The sequence below is a fragment of the Phocoena sinus genome, chromosome 1 (assembly GCF_008692025.1).
Source record: "Phocoena sinus isolate mPhoSin1 chromosome 1, mPhoSin1.pri, whole genome shotgun sequence".
Taxonomy (NCBI): Eukaryota; Metazoa; Chordata; class Mammalia; order Artiodactyla; family Phocoenidae; genus Phocoena; species Phocoena sinus.
Window position 1 is genome coordinate 135,412,890 of NC_045763.1, and position 27,908 is coordinate 135,440,797.

A 27,908-nucleotide genomic window follows, 5' to 3' on the forward strand; every position below is an offset into this window, starting at 1 on the left:
TCTTTCTAGGACAAGACGGCTCTTAGGCCAGTGGCTTCAGTAACTCAGGTGATTTTGAAAAATGCATTAAGCTCTTCCAAAATGTAGCGACCTTGTTACCTGCTCAGGTTATGAGAACAGAGTCCCAGGAAAGAGGCTCCAAGGTCTTTTGCCAGTGGTGTCTGAGAAGCTGCTCACAGCCACAAGCATTTGAAAGTTGCAAACTTAAAGCCAAGAAAGTGCGCCCAGTACTCGGCCTAACTTGTTTTTAATGGGCTATGATAACATTGATATGAGACCTCGTGATTTTCCCATGGCTCTGGGAGCTTCCAAAGCCCAAATATCTCCAGACTGGAGCCCACCAGCTTCCTCTTGCTTTTTTTGGTGGACTCCAGCTGTGGAAACCTGCTGATTATTTGCTACTGTTTCATTTCCCTTTGTAGAGGAGCCACGCCCGGGCTGACTCAAGCTCCCGGGTGAGATGGTTGCCCGACTTCGTCTAACAGGTTGGCAAGAAGTTGATCTGCAGACACGGGACAGGGCACAAGTGGGTGCCCGTGTTAAGTAGGCCTCAGATGGGCCACCAGAGCTGCCCGGAAGTATCTGGGTGATTACTGACAGTGGCCATCTTAAGGCCTGACTTCAACTTCTTTGCAACCACAATCACCCAGAAGAGACTGCTTGCTGCCTGGCAGCGAGTCCCCGGTGGGTGGGCGGCGCCTGCAAGCGGCCTCGGGATGCCTTCCGGGGTACCATCCGGGTTTCGGTTCCCGGCCGGCGTCTGGCTCGCCCTGGGTCACGTGGGAGGCGAGCTCTGCCCGCCTGCGGTTCCCGTGGCAACGCCAATCCCCGGCCAATCCGGGCCTCGGAAGTGCCGGCGCCGCCCCGCCCACCGGTGGCTGGAAAGGGCCGTGGAGGACGGGCGGCGGAGGGACCGGCTGCCGACCCGGCCATGCCTCGCGACCCGCGGAGTCCGCTCTGGCTCCTGCTCCTGCTGCTGCTGCTGCCGCCCCCGGGCACGTGGGGAGACGGCGGCCGCGCGAGGCCGACGGAGGGAGCCGAGGAGGCGGGCTCGGCCGGGTCCTGGTCGGCCTTCCAGGGCCTGCGGGAGCAGCTGAGGGCGGCCGGCGCCCTCTGCAGACGCTACTGGGCTCTCTTCAGCTGCCGCGTGTGGCCCGAGGGATGCAGGCAGGATGAGGAGCCGCCGGCGCGGCCCCCGGGTAAGACCCGCCGGCTCGGGAGGGCGGGAGAGCGCGGGCTGGGTGCGCGAGGCACGATGGAATCCGGGCACGGAGGTCAGCCTCGCGCCTGCCCTGGGCCATTGTGATCGGGGTCACGAGGCGGGCGCCTTAGCCGCCGGCTTTGCTATTCCGCCCAGCCTTTGGGCCAGGCTGAGGGCAGGGAGCCTCTGCGGGACCAGGAAGGCCCGTCACTGCCGTCGTTCCCAGCCCTGGCGCAGCGCCCTAGTGCATACGAGTGGACCTGGCTGCGCTCCCCCACGTCACCCGTTCTTGACTCCTCCAGACGGATCACACTTCCTTGCTGTCTCCGAACCTGCCCTGGCATCATTCCAAGGAGCTGCCCTTGCCCACCTTCTTGATGGCTTTAAGGAAAGTCCCCGGTTGGATACATCCCCAAGTACCTTCTTCCCCTTTGCTGCTTATGGCGGCGGAGGCTGGGCTATGAGTCCACCGGACCTGAGTTCTGATTTATTCTCTGTCACTGACAAATCGTGAGGCAAGGTTGTCACATCACGGTCGTGGACCCAGTGATCTCTGAAGCTCCTTGCAGTCGATGTCGTTACTTCTAGGTCCTGTAATAGTACTGTAACGGTAATGCTGCAGTGGTGCTAGAAACATCTTCCATTTAAATCGAGAGTTCTAAATTCCAGTGAATGGTTTTTGTTTCGTTTTTGCTAATGCTGGGCATATTCAAATTGATATTTGATAAAAGAATCGAGACACTTGGGGTTGGCCGTGATCAGATGATTCTGCAATCCAAAGCAAGTAGGAAGAATGATAATCACCAGTTACTATGTGTCTCCCTCCTAGGCTCCAGACTCCTTGCAGGCAGGGCTTGGGTTTCTTACACGTCTGGCACAAATGCTTAAGGCTTATTTGTTGAGTAAACTGAGCTTTTGCTGCAGCCGGAGCTGCATCTATATATAGCAAGGCCATCTGCTTCCTCATAGCCGGAGGTGCCCATTTGTGCCCATTCCCTAGTGTGGCACAAGGAAGGCCCAGGGCAGAGCAGCAGGGAGTGGCTCTGGAGAGAGGACGGGAGAAGGGAGGCAGTGCTCAGCTCTCCCTGGACCCCGGGCTCCGTCCCTGTCTCACAGCTCCTCCTTTTCCAGGCTGGAGCCTTCCCCTGTTGGGCCAGCAGTACCTGGATATCCTGACCACCTGGTACTGCAGCTTCCAGGACTGTTGTGACAGTGGGGACTGCAGGATCATCAATAACTTCACAGGTTGGACCTTACATGGCCCTAAGGCCCAGGAATCTGTGGGGAGGGGAGGCAATTCAGGAAAATGCTAGGATGAAGGGACCCAACCTCTGCCTGCCCACAGCTGGCAGCACACCCTCCCTGTCTCCACCACGGCTCCTGATCGAAACCCTGCGACCTCATGGCTGAGAGGAAGGACAGCCTTGGAGGAGGGCTTTGCACACACTAGCTGCCTCCATTAGGTGTTTGCTGAATTGAATTAGAATGAATAAAATGAGGGTGTCTCCATAAAATATTTAGGGGGTCCTAAAACTTCTGGGTGGGAGCAACTTCCTCATCCGGGTGGGATTCTGCCGACCTTTCTGGGGTGTCTTCAGGACCTTCAGAAAGGGTGAAGTCAACGTTGATTTCTCAAACTCTTCAGAAAATAGCCCTGAATCTCTTCCGCTGCAAGGTCTGCCCAGTGGCTTCTTGTCCTGAGGCCACCAAACAGGATGGCTCCCACCTCATAGACGCTCAGTCTATGCGTGCTCAGTCTCTCAGCTGTCGCTGAGCCTGGTGGGGATGCACCTGTGGGCACCTCTCAGCATGGCTCTTTCCTGGCCCTAGGCCTAGAGGCGGATCTGCGCGTGCGCCTGCACGGCCAGCACCTGGCCCGGGAGCTGGTCCTGACAGCAGCCAGGGGCTACTTGGAGCTGCCCCAGCCAGACAAGGCCCTGGCTCTGTCGTTCCACGGCTGGTCTGGCACAGGCAAGAACTTCGTGGCACGGATGCTGGCAGAGAACCTGTACCGGGACGGGCTGAGGAGCGACTGTGTCAAGGTGTTCGTCGCCACGTTGCACTTTCCTCACCACAAGTATGTGGACCTGTACCAGGTGAGGCCGGCCGTGCCGGGGAGCTGGGCCAGTGGGGCCGAGCCCGGCTAAGGCTCCGGCAGCTGAGGCGCAGGCCCCTGTGCTGGGAGCGGGGCTGAAGCCAGCCCTGGGTGTGGCGGTTGGAGGACGGGGGCGCAGTTGCAAGGGAACCTGTAACCCACAGAGGCATCCACTCCACACAGATGAGGCCCTGAACACGTGGAGGAAAGAGTGATGTCCCAAACGCTATTTGTCCCGAGCTGTCGCCCTCCCAGCCATACAGGAGAGGCCAGGCACTGAGCTTAACCAGAGACTTCGTGTGTTGATTTTTCTGTCACAGGAGTAATGGAAGTGCCTCAGGAAGTGTGGAACAGAGAAAGCAAAAACTTTATCATGATCTCCCCACACGGACACCGCCACAGTTAGCATTCTGGTGTACTTCCTTCAGGCCATTCCCCTGTGCTCTTTTATGTCACTGTAATTATATTGGACAGAAAGTTGCATATCCCACTGTCTTTTTAAACAGACTTATCGAAAGTGATTTTTCCACGTCTTCCCCAAACTACTCATTATATGTCAACAAGTGGAGAGCAGAAAGTGTCTCTGCTGCTCTGCTGTTTTGGGTTTCATTCAGACATGTTAGCCAGACGATGACCAAACCCCACTGCAGCATGACAGAGGTGGTTGTGTCTACGTTTGGCTTTTAGTTCCAATATTTGTAGTGTGTTAACCTGGGAAGATTATGTAAGCCTTTGAGGACAGATTGCCTGGCAATCTTTCAGTGCAGCCCGGGAGGGCAGGGGTAGGCTAATGTGTTCTAAGGGCAGGCAGCTGGTCAGCCGGGCCTTCCCAGAAAGAACTGGCTGGCTTTGCAGTAAAACAGCTGTGAATCTCAGCTTCCTCGCTGTGAAAATCACTCTCATCCCTGCCCATCCTCTCACACACACTATGGGGAGGTGGGGCTGAAGTCAGAATCCAGGAAGGCTAGAGGTGGATGGTGAGTGTGGGCTCTGCTAAAACACCCCACCCTGGGGCAGGAGCTGGCCCTGTTCTCCTGAACCCTGTAGAGCAGCATCTTTTCACTAGAGGGCTTACTATCCTGCCTGGGGCGGGGAACCCCAGTTTTGAGTTGGCTGGGTCCCAAACAGGTCCTCCCCTGGGTTCTTCCCTGAGAGCCCAGCCTGGTGCCAGCGGGTGCTCTGCTTGTGGGAGTTCAAGACGGCACCTGTGGGCATTCAAGCCTATCTCTGCCTATCACCCCCCTGTGAGAGCCTGAATCCTATCCCTGGGGAGGGTGAGTTAGGGTTAGTTCTGGGACGGAACCTCATCCTGAAGGGGAGGGAGCATGGCTGGGGCCATTTCCCAAAGGCCCTCTCCCTTTCCCCAGGCTGGCTCCACCTAGTTGGCTTTCAAACCTCAGGGCTCAGGAGAATCACCTGGGAAGCTCATTAGAGGCAGATGCCCTAGCTCCACCCCCAGAGGTTTGGATTGGTGGTTCTGCGGTGGAAACCAGCTCCAGGTGATCCATTGCAGGCGCCCTGGGGAAACCAGTGCCTCGCCAGGGCCCTCCCGGGTAGAAGGTGCCTCCCACTGCACCTCAGCAGCTCCCTGTGTTCTGTGCAGGAGCAGCTGGCAGGCCAGATCAGGAAGACGCAGGAGCACTGCCACCAGACCCTGTTCATTTTAGATGAGGCTGAGAAGCTGCACCCAGGACTGCTAGAGGCCCTCAGGCCACACCTGGAACACCAGGCCCCCGAGAACCCGAAGGCCAAGTCCCCGAGAACCATCTTTCTTTTTCTCAGGTAAGGTCTGGGGAACGACAGTCAGGAGGACTGTGTGAGGGGAGGAAGAACCCTGTCCAGGCGCTGTGTGTGCCAGGCCTGGGAGCTGTTACTTGGCCTGTAAGCCTGTGGTGGAGGGCTTCCACGCTCTCCTAGGCTGCCCACCCTTTTCCACAAGGGAGACCAACACAAACTCTGGGAGAGAAAACAGTAACCCAGCTGACTGGGTGGCAGCAGGGGCGGAGAGCCTTAGGTCTCCCTGCTCCTGCCTTGATTCTGCCAAGCACTTCTGAAGGACTCTGACATCCCCTCCCCCAGCACAGGCCAGCTAACTAGCTCCCAGGACCAGCCTGGGGAGGACAAGCTGTCCCTCATCTGACCTCCTCCATGGTTCTCTTAGGATGGGGAGGCTCCCCTCAGACTCCCCAGTTAGTACATAGCCTCCTGAGAGAGGGACACTGGGAGTCCCCTCTTAGAAGGACATTAAGTGTTCTTTTTTAATTGAGGTATAATTGACATATTAGTTTCAGGTGGACAACGTGATTAGCTATTTGTTTATATTGTGAGGTGATCACAATAAGTCTAGTTAACATCTGTCACCATACTAGTTACAAAACGTTTTTGTTCTTGTGATGAGAACTTTTAATATGTACTCTCTTAACAACTTCCAAATAGGCACTACAGTGTTATTTACTAAAGCCGCCCTGCTGTACATTACATCCCCATGGCTTATTTATTGCTTGAAGTTTGTACAGTATTTGTCTTATTCATCTTTCTCTGTCTGACCTATTTCACTCAGCATAATGCCTTCAAGGTCCATCCATGTTGTTGCAAATAACAAGATTTCCTTCTTTTTATGCTGAATAATATTCCATTATATATGTGTGTGTGTGTGTGTGTGTGTGTGTGTGTGTGTATGTATGTATGTATATATACACACACACACATTTTTTTCTATATCCATTCATCTGTTGATGGACACAGGTTATTTCTTATCTTGGCTATTGTGAATAATGTTGCATTGAACATAGGACTGCAGATATCTTTTCAAGTTAGTGTTTTCATTATCTTTGGATAAATGCCCAGAAGTGGAATTGCTGGATCATATGGTAGTTGTATTTTTAATTTTTTGAGGAACCTCCATACTGTTTTCCATAGTGGTTGCACCAATTTATATTCCCACCAACAATACACAAGGGTTCCCTTTTCTCCACAGCCTTACCAACACTGGTTATTTCTTGTCTATTTAATGATAGCCATTCTAAAAGGTATGAGGTGGTATCTCATACCTGTTATGATTTCCATAATATCCCCCATGATTAGTGATGTTGAGCACCTTTTGTCTACCTGTTGGCTACTTGTATGTCTTCTTTGGAAAAATGTCAATTCAGATCTGCCCATTTTTTAATTGGACTATTTTTTTGCTATTGAGTTGTATGAGTTCTTTATATGTTTTGGATACTAACCCGTTATCAGATATATGATTTGCAAATATTTTCTCCCATTTAGTAGGTTGCTGTTTTATTATTTATTTATTTGGCCACACTGGGTCTTAGTTGTGCCACACAGGATCTTCGCTGCTGCGTGCGGGATCTTTAGGTGTGGCATGCGGGCCCTTTTAGTTGCGGCATGCGGGCTGTTAGTTGCAGCATGTGGGATCAAGTTCCCTGACCAGGGATCGAACCTGGGCCCCCTACATTGAGAGCGCAGAGTCTTAACCACTGGACCTCAGCGAAGTCCCTGCCTTTTTGTTTTGTTGATGGTTTCCTTTGCTGTGCAGGAGCTTTTTGGTTTGATGTAGTCCCACTTGTTTATTTTTGATTTTGTTGCCTTAGCTTTTGGTGTCAAATCCAAAAAATATTTGCTAAGACCAATGTGAAGTAACTTACCACCTATGTTTTCCTCTAGGAATTTCATAGTTTCAGGTCTTAAGTTCAAGTCTTTAATCCATTTTTAAAAACTTTTTATTTTCTATTGGAGTACAGTTGATTATTTTGTTAGTTTCAGGTGTACAGCAAAGTGATTCATTATACATATACATGTATCTGTTCTTTTTCAAATTCTTTTCCCTTTAGGTTATTACACAATATTGAGCATAATACCTTGTGCTATACGATAGGTCCTTGTTGGTTATCTATTTTAAATACAGTAGTGTGTATATATCAATCCCAAACTCCCAGTTTATCCCTCCCCCCCACCTTTCTCCTTTGGTAACCATAAGTTTATTCTCTAAGTCTATGAATCTGTTTCTGTTTTGTAATAAGTTCATTTGCATCATTTTTTTAGATTCCTCATATACGCGATATCATATGATATTTGTCTTTCTCTGTCTGACTTCACTTAGTATGATAATCTCCAGGTCCATCCATTATTTCATTCTTTATATATATATTTCATTTATATATATTTCATTCTTTATATATATGTACCACATCTTCTTTATCCATTCCTCTGTTGATGGACATTTAGGTGCATGGGTTTATCTCTGGGCTTTCTATCCTGTTACATTGATCTATATTTGTTTTTGTGCCAGTACTGTACTGTTTTGATGACTAGCTTTGTAGTATAGTCTGAAGGCAGGGAGCCTGATTCCTCCAGTTCTGTTATTCTTTCTTAAGATTGCTTTGGCTGTTTGGGGTCTTCTGTGTCTCCATACAAATTATAACATTTTTTGTTCTATTTCTGTGAAAAAATGCCATTGGTACAATAATGCAGTAGGGGTTGCATTGAATCTGTAGATTGCCGTGCGTAGTATAGTCATTTTGACAATATTGATCCTTCTAATATAAGAACATGGTATATCTTTACATCTGATTGTGTAATCTTTGATTTCTTTATCGGTGTCTTACAGTTTTTGGAGTACAGGTCTTTTGGCTCCTTAAGTAGGTTTATTCCTAGGTATTTTATTCTTTTTGATGCAGTGGTAAATGGGATTGTTTCTTTAATTTCCCTTTCTGATCTTTTGTTGTTAGTGTATAGAAATGCAACAGATTTCTGTGTATTAATTTTGTATCCTGTCACTTTACCAAATTCATTGATGAGCTCTAGTAGTTTTCTGGTAGCATCTTTAGGATTTTCTGTGTATCGTATCATGTAATCTGCAAACAGTGATGGTTTTACTTCTTTTCCAATTTGAATTCCTTTTCTTTTTATATCTTTTTCTTCTCTGATTGCCATGGTTAGAACTTCCAAAACCTATGTTGAATAAAAGTGGCAAAAATGAGGGGGCTTCCCTGGTGGTGCAGTGGTTAAGAATCCACCTGACAATGCAGGGGACATGGGGTCGAGCCCTGGTCTGGGAAGATCCCACATGCTGCGGAGCAACTAAGCCCGTGCGCCACAACTACTGAGCCTGCACTCTAGAGCCCGTGAGCCACAACGACTGAGCCCATGTGCCATAGCTGCTGAAGCACCTAGAGCCCTTGCTCCACAACAAGACAAGCCACTGCAATGAGAAGACCGCACACTGCAACGAAGAGTAGACCCCGTATTATCTGTTTTTTATGTATTAGTGTATATATGTCAATCCCAATCTCCCAATTCTTACCACCCCGCCACTGCTTTCCCCCTTTGGTGTCTGTATGTCTGTTCTCTACTTCTATGTCTCTGTTTCTGCCTTGCAAACAGGTTCATCTGTACCATTTCTCTAGATTCCATATCTATGTGTTAATATACAATATTTGTTTTTCTCTTTCTGACTTACTTCACTCTGTGTGACAGTCTCTAGGTCCATCCACATCTCTATAAATGACCCAGTTCCATTCCTTTTTATGGCTGAGTAATATTCCATTGTATATATGTACCACATCTTCTTTATCCATTAATCTGCCCATGGGCATTTAGCTTGATTCCATGACCTGGCTATTGTAAGTAGTGCTGCAGTGAACATCAGGGTGCATGTGTCTTTTTGAATTATGGTTTTCTCTGGGTATATGCCCAGTAGTGGGATTGCTGGGTCATATGGTAATTCTATTTTTAGTTTTTTAAGGAACCTCCATACTGTTCTCCACCGTGGCTGTATCAATTTACATTCCCACCAACAGTACAAGAGGGTTCCCTTTTCTCCACACCTGCTCCAGCATTTGTAGTTTCTAGATTTCTGATGATGCCTGTTCTAACTAGTGTGAGGTGATACCTCATTGTAGGTTTGATTTGCATTTCTCTAATAATTAGTGCTGTTGAGCAGCTTTTCATGTGCCTCTTGGCCATCTGTCTGTCTTCTTTGAAAAAATGTCTATTTAGGTCTTCTGCCCATTTTTAGATTTTTTGTTTTTTTAATATTGAGCTGCATGAGCTGTTCATATATTTTGGAGATTAATCATTTGTCCATTGATTTCATTTGCAAATATTTTCTCCCATTCTGAGTGTTGCCTTTTCGTCTTGTTTATAGTTTCCTTTGCTGTGCAAAAGCTTTTAAGTTTCATTAGGTCCCATTTGTTTATTTTTGTTCTTATTTCCATTACTCTAGGAGATGGATCAAAAAAGATCTTGCTGTGAGTTACATCAAAGAGTGTTATTCCTATGTTTTCCTCTGAGAGTTTTATGGAGTCCAATCTTACATTTAGGTCTTTAATCCATTTTGAGTTTATTTTTGTGTATGGTGTTAGGGAGTGTTCTAATTTCATTCTTTTACATATAGCTGTCCAGTTTTCCCAGCACCATTTGTTGAAGAGACTGTGTTTTCTCCATTGTATATCCTTGCCTCCTTTGTCATAGATTAGTTGACCATAAGTGCGTGGGTTTATCTCTGGGCTTTCTATCCTGTTCCACTGATCTGTATTTCTGTCTTTGTGCCAATACTATGTTGTCTTGATTACTGTAGCTTCATCATATAGTCTGAAGTCAAAGTCTGATTCCTCCAGCTCCATTTCTTCCCCTCAAGATTGCTTTGGCTATTCGGGGTCTTTTGTGTCTCCATGCAAATTTTTTTTTTTTTTTTTTTTTTTTTTTAATGCGTTACGCGGGCCTCTCACTGTTGTGGCCTCTCCCGTTGTGGAGGACAGGCTCCGGACGCGCAGGCTCAGCGGCCATGGCTCACGGGCCCAGCCGCTCCGCGGCATGTGGGATCCTCCCAGACCGGGGCACGAACCCGTGTCCCCTGCATCGGCAGGCGGACTCTCAACCACTGCGCCACCAGGGAAGCCCTCCATGCAAATTTAAAGGCGTTTTGTTCTAGTTCCGTAAGAAATGTCATTGGTAATTTGATAGGGATCGCGCTGAATCTGTAGATTGTTTTGGGCAGGATAGTCATTTTCACAATATTGAGTCTTCCAATCCAAGAACATGATATATTTTTCCATCTGTTTGTGTCATCTTTGCTTTCTTTCATCAGTGTCTTACAGTTTTCTGAGTACAGGTCTTTTACCTCCCTAGGTTGGTTTATTCCTAGGTATTTTATTCTTTTTGTTGCAGTGTTGAATGGGATTGTTTCCTTAATTTCTCTTTCTGATCTTTCGTTGTTAGTGTATAGGTGTGCAAGCTATTTCTGTGCATTAATTTTGTATCCTGCAACTTTACCAAATTCATTGATTAGCTCCAGTAGTTTTCTGGTGGCATCTTTAGGATTCTCTATGTATAGTACCATGTCATCTGCAAACAGTGACAGTTTTGCTTCTTTTCAATTTGGATTCCTTTTATTTCTTTTTCTTCTCTGATTGCTGTAGCTAGGACTTCCAAAACTATGTTGAATAATAGTGGCAAGAGTTGACATCCTTGATCTTAGAGGAAATGCTTTCAGTTTTTCACCTAAGAATGATGTTTGCCGTGGGTTTGTTGTATATGGCCTTTATTATGTTGAGGTAGGTTCCCTCTATGCCCCCTTTCTGGAGAGTTTTTATCATAAATGAATGTTGAATTTTGTCAAAAGCTTTTTCTGCTCTATTGAGATGATCATATGGCTTTTATTCTTCAATCGGTTAATATGGTGTATCACATTGATTGATTTGTGTATACTGAAGAATCCTTGCATCCCTGGGATAAATCCCACTTATCATGGTGTATGATCCTTTTAATGTGTTGTTGGATTCTGTTTGCTAGTATTTTGTTGAGGATTTTTGCATCTATATTCATCAATGATACTGGTCTGTAATTTTCTTTTTTGTAGTATCTTTGTCTGGTTTTGGTATCAGGATGATGGTGGCCTCATAGAATGAGTTTGGGAGTGTCCCTTCCTCTGCAATTTTTTGGAAGAGTTTGAGAAGGATGGATGTTAGGTCTTTTCTAAATGTTTGATAGAATTCACCTGTGAAGCCATCTGGTCCTGGACTTTTGTTTGTTGGAAAATTTTTTTTTTTAGTTTATTAATTAATTAATTTATTTTTGCTGTGTTGCGTCTTCGTTTCTGTGCGAGGGCTTTCTCTAGTTGTGGCAAGCGGGGGCCATTCTTCATCATGGTGCGCAGGCCTCTCACTATCGCAGCCTCTCTTATTGTGGAGCACAGGCTCCAGACGTGCAGGCTCAGTAGTTGTGGCTCACGGGCCTAGTTGCTCCGCGGCATGTGGGATCTTCCCAGACCAGGGCTCGAACCCGTGTCCCCTGCATTAGCAGGCAGATACTCAACCACTGCGCCACCAGGGAAGCCCCTGGTGGAAGATTTTTAATCACAGTTTCAATTTCATTACATGTGATTGGCCTGTTCATATTTTCTATTTCTTCCTGGTTCAGTCTTGGAAGGTTATACCTTTCAGGAATTTGTCCATTTCTTCCAGGTTATCTATTTTATTGGCATAGAGTTGCTTGTAGTAGTCTCTTAGGATGCTTTGTATTTCTGTGGTGTCTGTTGTAACTTCTCCTTTTTCATTTCTAATTTTATTGATTTGAGTCCTCTCCCTGTTTTTCTTGGAGTCTGGCTAATGGTATATCAATTTTGTTTATCTTCTCAAAGAACCAGCTTTTAGTTTTATTGATCTTTGCTATTTCATTTATTGTTTCTATTTCATTTATTTCTGCTCTGATATTTATGATTTCTTTCCTTCTACTAACTTTGGGTTTTGTTTGTTCTTCTTTATCTGGTTCCTTCAGGTGTAAGGTTAGATTGTTTATTTGAGATTTTTCTTGTTTCTTGAGGTAGGCTTGTATTGCTATAAACTTCCCTCTTAGAACTGCTTTTGCTGCGTCCATAGGTTGTGGATCATTGTGTTTTCATTGTCATTTGTCTCTAGGAATTTTTTGATTTCCTCTTTGATTTGTTCAGTGATCTCTTGGTTTAGTAATGTATTGTTTAGCCTCCATGTGTTTCTGTTTTTTACGTTTTCTTCCCTGTAATTTATTTCTAATCTCATAGCGTTGTGATCAGAAAAGACATTTGGTATGATTTCAATTTTCTTAAATTTACTGAGGCTTGATTTGTGCCCCAAGACGTGATCTATCCTGGAGAATGTTCCATGTGCACTTGAGAAGAAAGTGTAATCTGCTGTTTTCTGATGGAATGTCCTATGAACATCAATTAAATCTATCTGGTCTGTTGTTCATTTAAAGCTTGTGTTTCCTTATTCGTTTTCTGTCTGGATGATCTGTCCATTGGTGTAAGTGAGGCAATAAAGTCCCCCATTATTATTGTGTTACTCTCGATTTCCTCTGTTATAGTTCTTAGCCATTGCCTTATTTATTGAGGTGCTCCTCTGTTGGGTTCATATATATTTATAATTGTTCTATCTTCTTGGATTGATCCCTTGATCATTATGTAGTGTCCTTCCTTGTCTCTTGTAACATTCTTTATTTTAAAGTCATTTTATCTGATATGAGTATTGCTACTCCAGCTTTCTTTTGATTTCCATTTGCATGGAATATCTTTTTCCATCCCCTCACTTTCAGTCTGTATGTGTCCCGAGGTCTGAAGTGGGTCTCTTGTAGACAGCATATATGGGTCTTGTTTTTGTATCCATTTGGCAAGCCTGTGTCTTTTGGTTGGAGTATGTAATCCATTCACATTTAAGGTAATTATCGATATGTATGTTCCTATTACCATTTTCTTAATTGCTTTGGTTTGTTTTTGTAGGTCTTTTTCTTCTCTTGTGTTTCCCACTTTGAGAAGTTACTCTAGCATTTGTTGTAGAGCTGGTTTGGAGGTGCTGAATTCTCTTAGCTTTCGCTTGTCTGTAAAACTTCTGATTTCTCCATCGAACCTGATTGAGATCCTTGCTGGGGAGAGTAATCTTGGTTGTAGGTTCTTCCCTTTCATCACTTTAAATATATCATGCCACTCCCTTCTGGCTTGTTTTCTGATGAGAAGTCAGCTGTTAACCTTATGGGAGCTCCTCTGTACATTATTTGTCATTTTTCCCTTGTTCCTTTTAATAATTTTTCTTTGTCTTTAATTTTTGTCAGTTTGATTACTATGTGTCTCGGCATGTTTCTCCTTGGGTTTATCCTGCCTGGGACTCTCTGTGTTCCTGGACTTGGTTTACTGTTTCCTTTCCCATGTTAGGTAAGTTTTCGACTATAATCTCTTCAAATATTTTTTCCGGTTCTTTCTCTTTTCTCCTCTGGGACCCCTATAATGCGAACGTTGTTGCGTTTAATGTTGTCCCAGAGGTCTCTTAGGTTGTCATTTCTTTTCATTCTTTTTCTTTATTCTGTTCCACAGCAGTGAGTTCCACTATTCTGTCTTCCAGGTCCCTTATCCATTCTTCTGCCTCAGGTATTCTGCTATTGATTCCTTCTAGTGTAATTTTCATTTCAGTTATTGTATTGTTCTTCTCTGTTTATTTGTTCTTTAATTCTTCTAGGTCTTTGTTAAACATTTCTTGCATCTTCTTGATCTTTGTCTCCATTCTTTTTCCGAGATCCTGGACCATTTTCACTATCATTATTCTGAATTCTTTTTCTGGAAGGTTGCCTATGTCCACTTGGTTTAGTTGTTTTTCTGGGGTTTTATCTTGTTCCTTCATCTGGTACATAGTCCTCTGCCTTTTCATTTTGTCTGTCTTTCTGTGAATGTGGTTTTCGTTCTACAGGCTGCAGGATTGTAGTTCTTCTTGCTTCTGCTGTCAGCTCTCTGGTAGATGAGGCTATCTGAGAGGCTTGTACAAGCTTCCTAATGGTAGGGACTGGTGATGGGTAGAGCTGGATGTTGCTCTGGTGGGCAGAGCTCAGTAAAATTTTAATCCGCTTGTGTGCTGATGGGTGGGGCTGAGTTCCCTCCCTGTTGGTTGTTTGGGCCGAGGCAACCCAGCACTGGAGCCTACGGCCTCTTTGGTGGGGCTAATGGTCGGACTCTTTGGTGGACTCCAAGGAGTACTTCCCAGAACTTCTGCTGCCAGTGTCCTTGTCCCTGCAGTGAGCCACAGCCGGCCCCTGCCTCTGCAGGAGACCCTCCAACATGCAAGTAGGTCTGGTTCAGTTTCCTATGGAGTCACTGCTCCTTCCCTTGGGTCCTGATGTGCACACTGCTTTGTGTGTGCCCTCCAAGAATGGAATCTCTTGTTTCCCCCAGTCCTTTCAAAGTCCTGCAATCAAACTTCGCTAGCCTTGAAAGTCTGATTCTCTGGGAATTCCTCCTCCTGTTGCCGGACCCCCGGGTCGATGGGCTCAGAACCTTCACTCCAGTGGGTGGACTTCTGTGGTGTAATCAATCTCCCATTTGTGAGTCACCCACCCAGCGGTTAAGGGAGTTGATTTTGCCGTGATTGCGCCCCTGCTACCGTCTCATTGCGCCTTCTCCTTTGTCTTTGCATATGGGATATCTTTTTTGGTGAGTTCCAGTGTCTTCCTGTCGATGATTGTTCAGCATTTAATTGTGATTCTGGTGTTCTTCCAAGAGGGAGTGAGCGCACGTCCTACTCTGCCATCTTCAAGATGATCATATGGTTTTTGTAATTCAATTTGTTGAAGAATTTTTTGATTTGCAGATATTGAAAAATCCTTGCATCCCTGGGGTAAATCCCACATAATCATGGTATACAATCCTCTTAATGTATTGTTGGGTTCGGTTTGCTAGTATTTTGTTGAGGATTTTTGTGTCTATGTTTAACAGTGATATTGGCCTGTAACTTTCTTTTTTTGTGGTATCTTTGTCTGGTTTTCCTATCAGAGTGGTGGGGCCTCAGAATGAATTTAGGAGTGTTCGTTCCTCTGCAATTGTTTTGGAATAGTTTCAGAAAGATAGGTGTTAACTCTTCTCTAAATGTTTGATAGAATTCGTCTGTGAAGCCATCTGGTTCTGGACTTTTGCTTGTTGGGAGTTTTTTAATCACAGTTTCAATTTCAGTACTTGTGATTGGTGTGTTCATATTTTCTGTTTCTTCCTGGGTCAGTCTTGGGAGATTGTACCTTTCTAAGAATTTGCCTATTTCTTCTAGGTTTTCCATTTTATTGGCATATAGTTATTCATAGTAGTCTCTTATGATCCTTTGTATTTCTCTGTTGTCTGTTGCAACTTCTCTTTTTCATTTCTAATTTCATTGATTTGAGCCCTCTCCCTTTTTTTCTTGATGAGTCTAGCTAAAGGTTTATCAATTTTGTTTATCTTTTCTACGAACCAGCTTTTAGTTTCATTGATCTTTTCTATTGTTTTCTTTGTCTTTCATTTACTCCTGCTCTGACCTTTATGATTTATTTCATTCCACTAACTTTGGGTTTTGTTCTTCTTTCTCTAGTGCTTTAGGTATAATGTTAGGTTGTTTGAGGTTTTTCTTGTTTCCTGAGGTAAGATTGTACTACTATAAACTTCCCTCTTAGAACTGCTTTTTCTGCGTCCCCTAGGTTTTGGATCATTGTGCTTTCATTTTCATTTTTCTCTAGGTTTTTTTTTATTTCCCCTTTGATTTCTTCAGTGATCCACTGGTCATTTAGTAGCACTGTTTAGCTTCCACGTGTTTGTTTTTACCGTTTTCTTCCTGTAGAGTTCTAATCTCAGTGTTGTGGTTGGAAAAGATGCTTGATATTATTTCAGTTTTCTTAAATTTACCGAGGGTTGCTTTGTGGCCCAGCATGTGATCAATCCTGGAGAATGTTCCATGTGCACTTGAGAAAAATGTGTATTCTGCTGTTTTTGGATGGATTGCTCTATAAATATCAAGTAAGTCCACCTGGTCTAATGTATCATTTAAGGCCTATGTTTCTTTATTGATTTTCTGTCTGGATGATCTGTCCATTGATGAAAATGGGCTGTTAAAGTCCCCCACTCTTCTGTGTTACTGTCAGTTTCTCCTCTCATGGCTCTTAGTAGTTGCCTTATATATTGAGGTGCTCCTTTTGTGTATCTAGGTGCTCAAATATATAGTTGCATATATATTTATAGTTGTTTTATCTTCTTGGATTGATCCCTTGATTATTATGTAGTTTCTTTCTTTGTCTCTTATAACAGTCTTTATTTTAAAATCTATTTTGTCTGATATGAGTATTGCTCCTCCAGCTTTCTTTTGATTTACATTTACATGAAATACCTTATTCCACCCCCTCACTTTCAGTCTGCATGTGTCTCTAGGTCTGAAGTGGGTCTCTTACACACAGCATATATACAGGTCTTGTTTTTGTATCCATTCAGCCAGTCTGTGTACTTTGGTTGGAGCATTTAATCCATTTACATTTAAGGTAATCTTTTTTAATAAATTTATTTTTTATTTATTTTTGGCTATGTTGGGTCTTTGTTGCTGTGCTCAGGCTTTCTCTAGCTGCGGCGAGTGGGGGCTACTCTTCATCGTGGTATGCGGGCTTCTCATTGCGGTGGCTTCTCTTGTTGTGGAGCACAGGCTCTAGGCACACAGGCTTAAGTAGTTGTAGTACGTAGACTCTGTAGTTGTGGCTCGCAGGCTCTAGAGCACGGGCTCAGTAGTTGTGGCACACAAGCTTAGCTGCTCCATGGCATGTGGGATCTTCCCGGACCAGGGTTCGAACTCGTGTCCCCTGCATTGGCAGGCAGATTCTTAACCACTTCGCCACCAGGGAAGTCCTATGGTAATTATTGATATGTATGTTTTTATTGCCATTTTGTTAATTGTTCTGGATTCGTTTTGTAGGTCTTTTTTTTCCTTTCCTCTTGTTCTCTTGTGATTTGATGACTAACATTAGTGTTGTTTTTGGATTCCTTTTTCTTTTGTGTATCTATTGTAGATGTTCAGTTTGCGGTTACCATGAGGTTTTGATATAACAGTCTATATATAAACAAGATTGTTTTAAGTTGCTGGTCTTTTAATTTCAAATGCGTTTACAATATCCTGCATTTGTACTCACCTTTTCTCATGATTGCTGGTTTCGATATCATATTTGTGTGTGGGTGATTTCCTACCTTTACTGTATGTTCACCTTTTCCAGTCAGCTTTTCCATTCATAATTTTCTTGTTTCTAGTTGTGGCCTTTTCTTTTCTGCCTAGAGAAGCTGCAAAGCTGGTCTGGTGGTGCTGAATTCTCTTAGCTTTTGCTCGTTTGTAAAACTTTTGATTTCTCTATTGAATCTGAATGAGAGCCTTGCTGGGTAGAGTATTCTTGGTTGTAGGTTCTTCCCTTTCTTCACTTTAAATACATCATGCCACTCCCTTCTGGCCTGCAGAGTTTCTGCTGAGAAATCAGCTGATAACCTTATGGGAATTCCCTCGTGTGTCATTTGTTGTTTTTCTCTTGTTGCTTTTAGTATTTTTTCTTTGTCTTTAATTTTTGTCAGTTTAATTACTGTGTGTCTTGGCATGTTCCTCCTTGTATTTATCCTGCCTGGGACTCTCTTTGCTTCCTGGACTTGGGTGACTGTTTCTTTCCCATGTTAGGGAATTTTTCAGCTATTATCTCTTCAGATATTTTCTCAGGTCCTCTCTCTTTCTCCTTCTGGGACTCCTATAACGCGAATGTTGTTGCATTTAATGTTGTCCCAGAGGTATCCTAGACTGTCCTCTTTTCTTTTCATTCTTTTTTCCTTATTCTGTTCCATGGCAGTGATTCCCACCATTCTGTCTTCCAGCTCACTTATCCATTCTTCTGCCTTAGTTATTCTGCTATTGATTCCTTGTAGTGTATTTTTTATTTCAGTTATTGTATACATGTCTTTTTTTTTTTTTACTTTTATGAGGATTGCCTTCCTCACCTTGTAACAGATTTTTTCTTTATTTAATTTACTAATTCATTTATTTTTGGCTGTGTTGGGTCTTCGTTTCTCTGCGAGGGCTTTCTCTAGTTGCGGCAAGCGGGGCCACTCTTTGTGGTGCGCGGGCCTCTCACTATCACGGTCTCTCTGGTTGCGGAGCACAAGCTCCAGACGTGCAGGCTCAGTAGTTGTGGCTCACAGGCCTAGTTGCTCTGCGGTATGTGGGATCTTCCCAGACCAGGGCTCGAACCCGTGTCCCCTGCATTGGCAGGCAGATTCTTACCCACTGCGCCACCAGGGAAGCCCTGTCTGCTTATTCTTTAGTTCTTCTAGGTCTTTGTTACAAACATTTCTTGTTATCTTCTAGATCTGTGCTTCCATTCTTTTTCCGAGATCTTGGATCATCCTTACTGTCATTACTCTGAATTCTTTTTCAGGTAGATTGCCTATCCACTTCATTCAGTTGTTCTTCTGGGGTTTTATCTTGTTTCTTCATCTGGGACACATTCCTCTGCCTTTTCATTTTGTATAACTTTTTGTGATTGCAGTTGAGCTGGGTCTTGTCCCTCTGGTGGGCAGGGCCATGTCAAGGGGTGTGTTTAGCAGGTAGCTGTACGCTCAGGAAGACTTTAAGCACCCTGTCTGTTGATGGGTGTGGCTGTGTTTCTGCCGTTTGGCTTGAGGTCCCAGCACTGGAGCCTGAAGGCTGTTGTGGGACCAGGTCTTGGTGAGAAAATAGCAGCCTCCAGCAGGGCTCACGCCAATGAGCACTCCCCAGAACTACCGCCACCATTGTCTTTGTCTCCACAATGAGCCACAGCTGCCCCCTGCCTCCACAGGAGAGCCTCCAATACCAGCAAGTAGGTTTTGTCTAGGCTCTTAGGGGAGGTCACTGCTTTCTTCCCTGGGTCCTGATGCACATGAGACGTTGTGTGCACCCTCCAAGAGTGGAGTTTCTGTTTCCCCTAGTCCTGTGAAATTCCTGTGCTCACACCCCACTGGCCTTCAAAGCCAGATTCTCTTGGGGCTCCTCCTCCTGTTGCCAGACCCCCAGGTTGGGGAGCCTGACGTGAGGCTCAGAACTTTCACTCCTGTGGGAGAACTTCTGTGATATAATTATTTTCTAGTTTGTGGGTTGCCTACCCAGCAGGTATGGGATTTGATTTTATCGCAGTTATGCCCCTCCTACTGTCTCATTGTGGCTTCTTCTTTGTCTTTGGTTGTAGGATATCTTGTTTGGTCAGTTCCAGCATTTTTTTGTGGTTAAGTTCATTTTGCATGTAGCTTCCCGGTACCATTTATTGAAGAGACTGTCCTTTCCCCATTGCATACTTATAGCTCTGTCGTAAATTAATTAACCATATATGTATGGATTTATTTCCAGACTCTATTCTGTTACATTTATCTGTGTGTCTGTTTGTATGCCAGTACCATACTGCTTTGATTGCTAAAGCTTTGTAATATAGTTGGAAATGTACACACTAGGAGTTCCCTCTTACTGTGTGCCACAGGCTCTAGAAATGGCTTGCAAAATGTTAATTTTGAAATCAAGCTGTCCAATCCTATCTTTTTATGGCAGCTCCAACAGAAAGTCCTGCCTAAGGTCTGTTAGCAGTCAAGTTTGGGTCCCTGTTGGCCCGACTTGAATGCTTCACAAGCAGCTTCTTGCACTCAGTGGAAGCCAAACCACTCCTCCCCACTGTCACCCGCCTCCTGCAGGCCAGTACATGCTTGCTAGGGGATTTCCCCCAGCTTTAGGGTACACCCTGTGAGGAGAAGTAAGGGGTCTGGTTTTTCATCCAGGCTTGGAATGTGTGAAGGAGTGAGCTGTGGACGGCAGATCTTGGTTCGTTGTGGACCCGCAAGACAAGGTGGAACCAGTTTATTAAACTGTTGCTGGGTTGGGATTTTGGTGTGTCAGTGGCAAGTCCTTCCTGGTCTGTAAATAAGGCTGACGGAACGCTACAATGCATTGCAAAGGAGGGCCTTTGGGAGCCCCCAACGGTGATTTTCAGAGAAAAGCAGAGAAAGATTTTCTGATATGACTTGAGTGATCAGAATCAGGAGGCAAGGACAGTAAACGCTGTGATACTACTTATCACCTTCTGAGGTAGCCCAGAAGTGCGGATCTCTTCCTGTTGCAGTGAACTAGGTAGGGGCTCCAAAATGCAGAGGAGGCAAAATAAGGAATCACCTTGGTTCACCAAGGCTTCTCCACCCAAGCCCTGGCAGGGGACCCCTGGAACCATTCCTGCAGGCAGAGTCCTTTTCTCAGAACAGAAGGAAGCCTAGTGCCCAGCTACCTCAGGACACCCTTCCTATTGCAGGGATCCTTTGACTTCACGCGTGGCTTCTTCCCCCCTCCACTGACTGGCTCCTTCCTCCTTCCTCCTACCAGGCCAAGCCTGCTTCTGCCTTGCGGCTGTGGCCGACGTTTCCCCAGCTTGGCTCAAGGTGCCAGGGTACTGACTTCCCTACCAGTTCTCAGCTTGGAAAACCTCACCCTTGCTGTTGCCAGGATTTCCTAATGTGACCCAGGTGACCCTGCTATCTCTAGGCAAACTTTGCGTTTGTAGTGTTTTGGTCATTGACCTGCTGGCAGTGCCCCTGTCCCACCACCTGCCCTTTCCCCCTAGTGACCCAGCGGCTGTGCACTGTCTGAGGCCACGGGGTCCTGATGAGCAGACACTGGCAGAGTGGAGGCAGGGCCAGGAAGAGAGCCACTGTGGACAAGCTACCCTTTGGGCCTACTGTGGCAGGGGATGCAGAGGCTGCACTGGCCCTGAAGGAGCCTTTGAGCCCCTAGGGAGGAAGATGCACACTGGTGACTGAGAGGCAAGGACATGGCTTCCAGTTCCAGTGGCCCCGGTGTGGGCCTGGCCTGTGAGAGCCAGTGGTCCCCAACAGGCCTGGGTGGACTGTCTGGAGCCCGTGGGCCAGCTAGGCTGTCAGTGCGGTGCAGCAGCTTGCACCCCTGCCTCGGGCAGCCAGAAAGCAGCACCTCTAAACCCCAAAGTTTTCAGCTAGTCTAGTGATAGGTGGGGGAAGATGGTGTCTCTGGACTTGATTTCTACAATAACCTTACCTGTGTGGTGAGGACTCATATTTAAAAGAAAAGCACAGCTGATTCAAATTGATGGTGTAAACAAATCACTAGTGTAAGGCCAGTGGTTTAATTCTGAAAAAAATCCTAAACCTGCTATTTGAAGTGAAGTCCTAGCGGCTCTGCTGGCCCCCCTGCAAAGTGGTGGTGTCGGACGGCGGAAAGGAGGAGGTGGCAGCTGAAGCAGGGGGTGTAGTGGGGAGTGGGGCTATGGCTAGAGTTGCCCCAGCACTCAGCCAGTCCTTCACCTGGGCCTGAGGAATTTGGGGCTCCTGGCCAAGTACTAACTGCTTGGTTAGTAGTTAGTAACACTGACTAACTAACTACTAACATTGACTACTTTTGCCCATTTCTACCAAGTACAGAAGGCTCTGGGAATGGAGTCACGGGGCAGGACAGGCACAGTGGAACTCTGGGGATCAGAGCTACTGGCCTCTTCCGTTGAAGCTGTAAAGTGAAGAGGGTAATTAATGCCTGTTCTCTTTGGGCTGCTGTCAGAAAAAGAATGGATAGAAAGGGCTTTGAAAAATGCAGAGAACTATACAAATGTCAGTTACTCATGGAATCAAAGGCCTTGTACCCCAGCACATAGCAGGTGCTCACAGAAGTGTCTATTTTTTGACCACTGAATCCAAGGTGACCTAAGGAGGGCTTCTTAAATTGTCTGCTTCAAGTCTCTCATCTTACAAATTAGGAAACTAAGGTTCAGAGAGATTATGATTGAGTCAAGTTTGTATCTGTTCTTCAGGGAAGACTTAGCAGTTAAGGCTGGGTTTTGTGATCACAGTTCTGGAGAGGTCTTTGAGCCTCCTTCCTCTGTGGTGAGATTTCATGTCGTCCTGTCCCGGAGCCAGGGGAGAGAGTTTGTTTCTAGAGGTGCCTTCTGTCCCTTGATCCCTTCAGACCTCCCAGTCAGCAGGCAACCTGGGAGGCTATGCAAGGGAATTGAAGTGTTCTGGGAAGGCAACATCTGTTTAAAGGTGTAATTGTTGGTGCCTGAGGAGCTGAAGACTAGGGGTGGGGTTGGAATAGAAAAGGGGCCCAGGTTATGTATTGGTGGGTGAGATAAAGCCTGTAACGTGGAGGAAGAAATTCAGAAGGGAGGTGGAGATAGTGTAGATAAACATGCAGAGATGTCCATTTATTCAGTAAACATTTAATAAATATTGAGCGCCTGACAGGTGCTAGGCACTGGGTTACCACAAACAGGCTAAGCTTATGCTCTCAACAAACTTAGTGTCAGGTGGCTTTCTGGGCAGAAATGGGGAAGGCACTGGAGTCTGTGCCCCTGGGGCTGAGCAAGTGAATCCTCTTCCTCGCCCTTTCACCCTGGATGCCTGTCCTGCAGCCCATGGAAAGGTAAACACTCCTTTGCCTCCTGTGAGGAATGCAGGATTGGGCAATCCCTTGGCAGTGGGCAGGTCTTGCCTCAGCTGATGCAACTGTGGTCTTGCGTGTACACAGATGACCTGCCTGGCAGGCCTTCCTGCAGGAGGAGGAGTCGGGCCACAGCTTCAGGAAGTAGAAGAGTGTCGTCATAAGCAGCTTCCCCAGCTATAGATGCCAGGGGAAGTCTGGCTGAGCAGCTGAACTTGAGCAGGGAACCCCCAGCCTCTCTAGCTGGGGGCTTATGGCCTCAGGTAAAATCTAGCTCAGTGGTCAGCTTATCCATTTGGAAGCCAAATATAAAAATAATGAAATCTAAGACATGACACCATAAAACTCCTTGAAGAGAACATAGGCAAAACATTTTCTGACATAAGTTGTGGCAATATTTTCTTGGATCAGTCTCCCAAGGTGAAAGAAAGAAAAGCAAAAATAAACAAATAGGACCTAATCAAACTTAAAAGCTTTTGCACAGCAAAGGAACCCATCAACAAAACGAAAAGACAACCTGCTACGGAATGGGAGAAAATATTTGTAATGCAACCAACAAGGGCTTAATTTCCGAAAGATACAGACAGCTCATACAACTCAATATCAAAAAAAAAAAAAAAAAAATCAAAAAACGGTCAGAAGACCTAAATAGACATTTCTCCAAAGACATACAGATGGCCAACAGGCACATCCAAAGATGCTCAACATTGCTAATTATTAGAGAAATGTAAATCATAACCACAATGAGGGGACTTCCCTTGCCCCTCACAATTCCAAGCAATGAGGTCGCTCAGTGGTTAAGAACCCACCTGCCAATGCAGGGGACACGGGTTCGATCCCTGGTCCGGGAAGATCCCACATGCCGCGGAGTGACTAAGCCCGTGCGCCACAACTACTGAGCCTGCGCTCTAGAGCCTGCGAGCCACAACTGCTGATCAGCCCACAGGCCTAGAGCCCATGCTGCACAACAAGAGAAGCCACTGCAATGAGAAGCCCGTGCACCACAATGAAGAGTAGCCCCCGCTTGCCGCAACTAGAGAAAGCCTGCGTGCAGCGACGAAGACCCAACGCAGCCAAAAATAAATAAAAAAAAAAAAAACACAATGAGGTATCACCTCACACTGGTCAGAATGGCTATCATCTAAAAGTCTACAAATAATAAATGCTGGAGAGGGTGTAGAGAAAAGGTAACCTTCCTGCACTGTTGGTGGGAATGTAAATTGGTGCAGCCACTATGGAAAACTGTGGAGGTTCCTCAGAAAACTAAAAATAGAGCTACCATGTGATCCAGCAATCCCACTCCTAAGCATATATCCAGAAATGATAAAAATTCTAATTTGAGAAGATACATGCAGTGTTCTTTAGCAGCACTAGTGTGCTCTTCTTTAACATCCCAGTTTTCATAGCAGCACTCCACAATAGCCAAGACATGGAAACAACCCAAATGCCTATCAACAGACGATTCGTTTAAGAAGATGTGGTACACACACACACACAATATGGAATGTTAACCGGCCATAATAACAAAATATTGCCTTTGCTGGATGGACCTAGGGAATATCATACTAAGTGAAGTAAGTCAGAAAAAAATAAATATTATGTGATATCACTTATATATGGAACCTAAAAAAAATAATACAAATGAATCTATATACAAAACATAAATAGATCCACAAACGTAGAAAACAAAGTTCTGGTTACCAAAGGGGAAAGGGGGGGTGATAAATTAGGGGTACGGGATTTACAGATACTATATAAAATAGATAAGCAACAAGGATTTACTGTATAACAGAGGGAACGATATTCCCAACAATATTATAATCACCTATAATGGAAAATTTTCCCAACAATATTGTAATCACCTATAATGGAAAATAATCTGAAAAAAAATATATAAAACTAAATCACTTTGTCGTTCATCTGAAACTAACCCAATATTGTAAATCAACTCTACTTCAATTTAAAAAAATCAACAACAGAATTTGTTAACCAGGCTTGTCTCTTTCAGTAACGTTGGGGGCAATATCATCAATGAGGTAGTCCTGAACCTGCTTAAGGCTGGGTGGTCCCGGGAAGAAATTGGGATGGAGCACTTGGAGCCCCAACTCCAGGCTGGGATTGTGGAAGCCACAGGTAAGTGACTCCCAGCCTTGCAGAAAATAAGCCTCTGTTGAGAGGGGAGGAGGAGGGTGATGTGTATGTACTAGAAGGTGTACTCATGAGATAGGGTATTCAGGATCACAGAGGATGCGCCATATAATCATCTCGTTGTCAACTTCAGATAGGCACTAGAAAAGTGCCAAGAAAGCTGAAGTGCTTTTCTGAAAGTCCTTTGTAAGGGAGTAAGCTGGCCGTGGCCATACAGGCAGTGGTCTATGGAGTATGCAGACCCTGAGGAAGAAAGTCTCACTGTGAGAGCCTCAGTGGCTCAGCCTCCAGTTGGATAGGTAGGGTCACTCCACCTTCTGCTTTCTGCCATCCAATGAAACCATAACCTGGCAGGCATAGCCCCTCTCCCTCTCTCACACATCCAGTTAATCATGGCCCTGTTTCCCTAAAGGAAGACACAGTTGCATAGTTCTTGACATAAAGTTCAGACAGCCCTCCTGGAGTTGGCATATAAGAACAAACCTTGCCCAGGCCTAAGGGTGGGGGACACCTCATAATTCCAGTTGGGTTCAGCCCCAGGTCAGACTCCATGTAACTTTGCTCTTGATTTTAGACAGTGGCTTTGGACACAGCTGTCTTGTGAAGGAAAACCTGATTGACTTCTTCATCCCCTTCCTGCCACTGGAGTATCGTCACGTGAGGCTGTGTGCACGTGATGCTTTCCTGAGCCAAGAGCTCCTGTATACGGAAGAGGCACTAGATGAAATCGCCAAGATGATGGTGTACGTCCCCAAGGAGGAACAACTCTTCTCTTCTCAGGGATGCAAATCTGTTTCCCAGAGAATTAACTATTTCATGCCTTGAGAGCTAGATGAAAACTTCCCAAAGCTGCCTTCCTTCCACTAATAGGATCCAGGGGCCTGTCAGCACACTGTCCAGAACGTTAACGGGTTGGAGGGGCAGGCTAGCATCCAGCAGCCACAAGCACTAAAAGGGAGGCCTTAAATCAGAGACAGAGCCAATTCTTAAAATCACTTGGTGCCTTACAGAGCCACATTCCAAAATGGTCGGCCAGCTGGTTGGAGAAAGTCATGTGGGAGATAAATCCCAAGGATTTATTAGCATATCAGCTCCTGCCTGCAGATGCCTGGGCTTGGGGGTTGGGCCTGAGGCTGCAGTATTCTCAGTGACAGAGAAGGGAAAAATGAACTTCTGCTTACCAGTGGCAGGAACTGGGTGGGTTAGCTTTCAAGTTGTTATTCCCAGAGGGAAGCTGATCAGCTTCTATCTGTGAGATCAGGAAAGAGCCTCAGGCTGAAGGAAAAAGTGCACAGAGGAAGATTTTTTTTTTTTTTAATCAGGTCAGTGTAGGCTAAGCCTTGTTCTGCTCTGCAGATTTAAATCAATTAAAATTATTTTTTTAAGTTAGGGACCTTGACATGATTTTATCGTATGTAAAGATTAATAAAATTTTGTATTTTTCTAAAACCCTCGGCTTACTTACCTTCTTACTGAGCCCTAGTAATCGTGCTCACTCAGCAAAATTCCACATGCCAGGTAACACTGGTGGGGACTGGTGGAGACGGGGGACATATACTGGCACTCACAGAGCTGACAGGGTGACTGCCTCCTCTGCCAGTTTACTTCAGTTTGCTTTGGAACCACATCAGCTGAGCCAGGCTATTTCAACCTCTTACTGAAGAAGCATCCACAGCATACTGCCCTTATATTTATGAAAACAGCACTCCTGTGCTCCCAGCTTTAAAAAGAAAAACAGTCATCGTTGAGGATTGAATGACCATGTGTAAATGTGTACTTTGTGCCTCTATACACAGGAGGTGCTCATTATGTGTTTTCCCCTTCCCTTGATTCTTCCCTTCTACCACACTTATGGAATTACACACGGCTCTTTCATATGTGTCATCACCTCACGTGGCCCTCTTATTTACAGTCCTCCCAACCCTCTCACCTTTAGCCCTGGTAAAATGGAACACTTCTGCTTCTCTCCTGTTTAACACTTTATTACATTCATTCATTTACTTGAATTCATTTACCTCTAGGTTAGGCAGTACCCGGCCTGAGCAACATTAGATACCCAATCAATACTCACATGAATTAAAGGAACTTAGTTTTACACCACCCATGGGACAGACGTAAACCTGGCCTAACTGCACAATAAAATAGGGGCCGGTTTTAGGTGCTGGCTCCTTGTCTCACTCTAGAGCATTTCAGGAACAGCATGCAGCCACCCAATCCTGTAACATAACAAACTCTGTAAATACACACTTTAAAAGGTATGTTCTATAGCTTTAGGTCTCAGAGCCACAGAGCAGCTGACATGCTTTTAGCACTGGCCAGCCATGTTTGATGTCATAAACATTGGGTCTGAATCTCATACCTCAGGAACCAAAACAAGCAGCAGGCTGCAGTGGTTCCGAACACTCCTCTGGAGCCAGACTCCTCTGCTCAGCGGCTCCGCCACTTGCTGTTGAGACCACGGGGAAAGCTACTGGCTTCAGTTTAACTTTGGTTTCCACTTCTGTAAAAGTGAACATAACTGTACCCACCTCACAGGGCTGTGAGAATTAAATGAATTAATATTAAGTACTCAGCACACAGAACTTTAGGTGTTTTAAGAATAATAAAACCTAGTAAAACTGCTGTCAGTTTTGGCACCATACTCAAAGCCCAGGCTGGGCCTTTCCCTCCATTCTAATTCTTGGAACCCTGCAAGTTTTGTTTTAGGTAACTAACATTTGCAAACATACCATGTGTCATACTACGTGCTAAGCGCTCTATAGCCTAGTCAATACCTCATGTAATACTTAACACTTAGGGACCAATTTAATCACCATTTAATGACTGAGAAAATTGGGGCTCTGAGAGGTTAAATAACTTGGGTTAAGTCACAGAGCTAGTCAATGAGGGAGTGGGATTCAACCCTGGCAGTCCAACTCTAATTCCTATGCATTAATGACAATGTTTCTAAAATGATTTTCTTGGCAAATGCTATAGCCTCAGGTGTGGAAAGTGTGTGGAACAATGGGAGGTTGGAAAGTGGGTGGAAACAATGGGAGGTTCTCCTTGAATGACTCTGAAACAAGCCTTCCTAAACTAAACCAGAAATGCATGGGAGAAAAGGACTGAAAGTGGCATGTTAAGGAGGTGTATAAACTGATGCTTACAGCGTCAGGGAGGACAATTTTTCCTTTTCCCCTTCTAGCATCTTTGGCTGGCCTAATAATTAAAT

At 45.2% G+C, this 27,908-nt stretch overlaps 1 protein-coding gene across 2 annotated transcripts; it reads left to right on the top strand.

The window, feature by feature from the left end:
* The first annotated feature begins 761 nt into the window (after positions 1 to 761).
* TOR3A (torsin family 3 member A) lies at positions 762 to 26,146 on the top strand. 2 transcript variants are annotated; one of them, XM_032604343.1, is made up of 6 exons: positions 762 to 1,199; positions 2,333 to 2,446; positions 3,032 to 3,297; positions 4,900 to 5,078; positions 24,558 to 24,682; positions 25,272 to 26,146. In XM_032604343.1, exons 1-6 carry the CDS (start codon positions 932 to 934, stop codon positions 25,520 to 25,522), a joined length of 1,203 nt encoding a protein of 400 aa, XP_032460234.1. In that variant the 5' UTR covers positions 762 to 931; the 3' UTR covers positions 25,523 to 26,146. The 2 variants fall into 2 exon arrangements, with proteins under 2 accessions (XP_032460234.1, XP_032460241.1); XM_032604350.1 differs by lacking the exon at positions 2,333 to 2,446.
* Positions 26,147 to 27,908: the final 1,762 nt, after the last annotated feature.

Bases quoted from the DNA above. Each gene is read 5' to 3' on its own strand.
- TOR3A (XM_032604343.1), top strand. From the start codon at position 932: ATGCCTCGCGACCCGCGGAGTCCGCTCTGGCTCCTGCTCCTGCTGCTG. The intron at 2,447-3,031 runs GTTGGACCTTAC...TCCTGGCCCTAG, and splicing joins GATCATCAATAACTTCACAG to GCCTAGAGGCGGATCTGCGC. The intron at 5,079-24,557 runs GTAAGGTCTGGG...TGTCTCTTTCAG, and splicing joins ACCATCTTTCTTTTTCTCAG to TAACGTTGGGGGCAATATCA.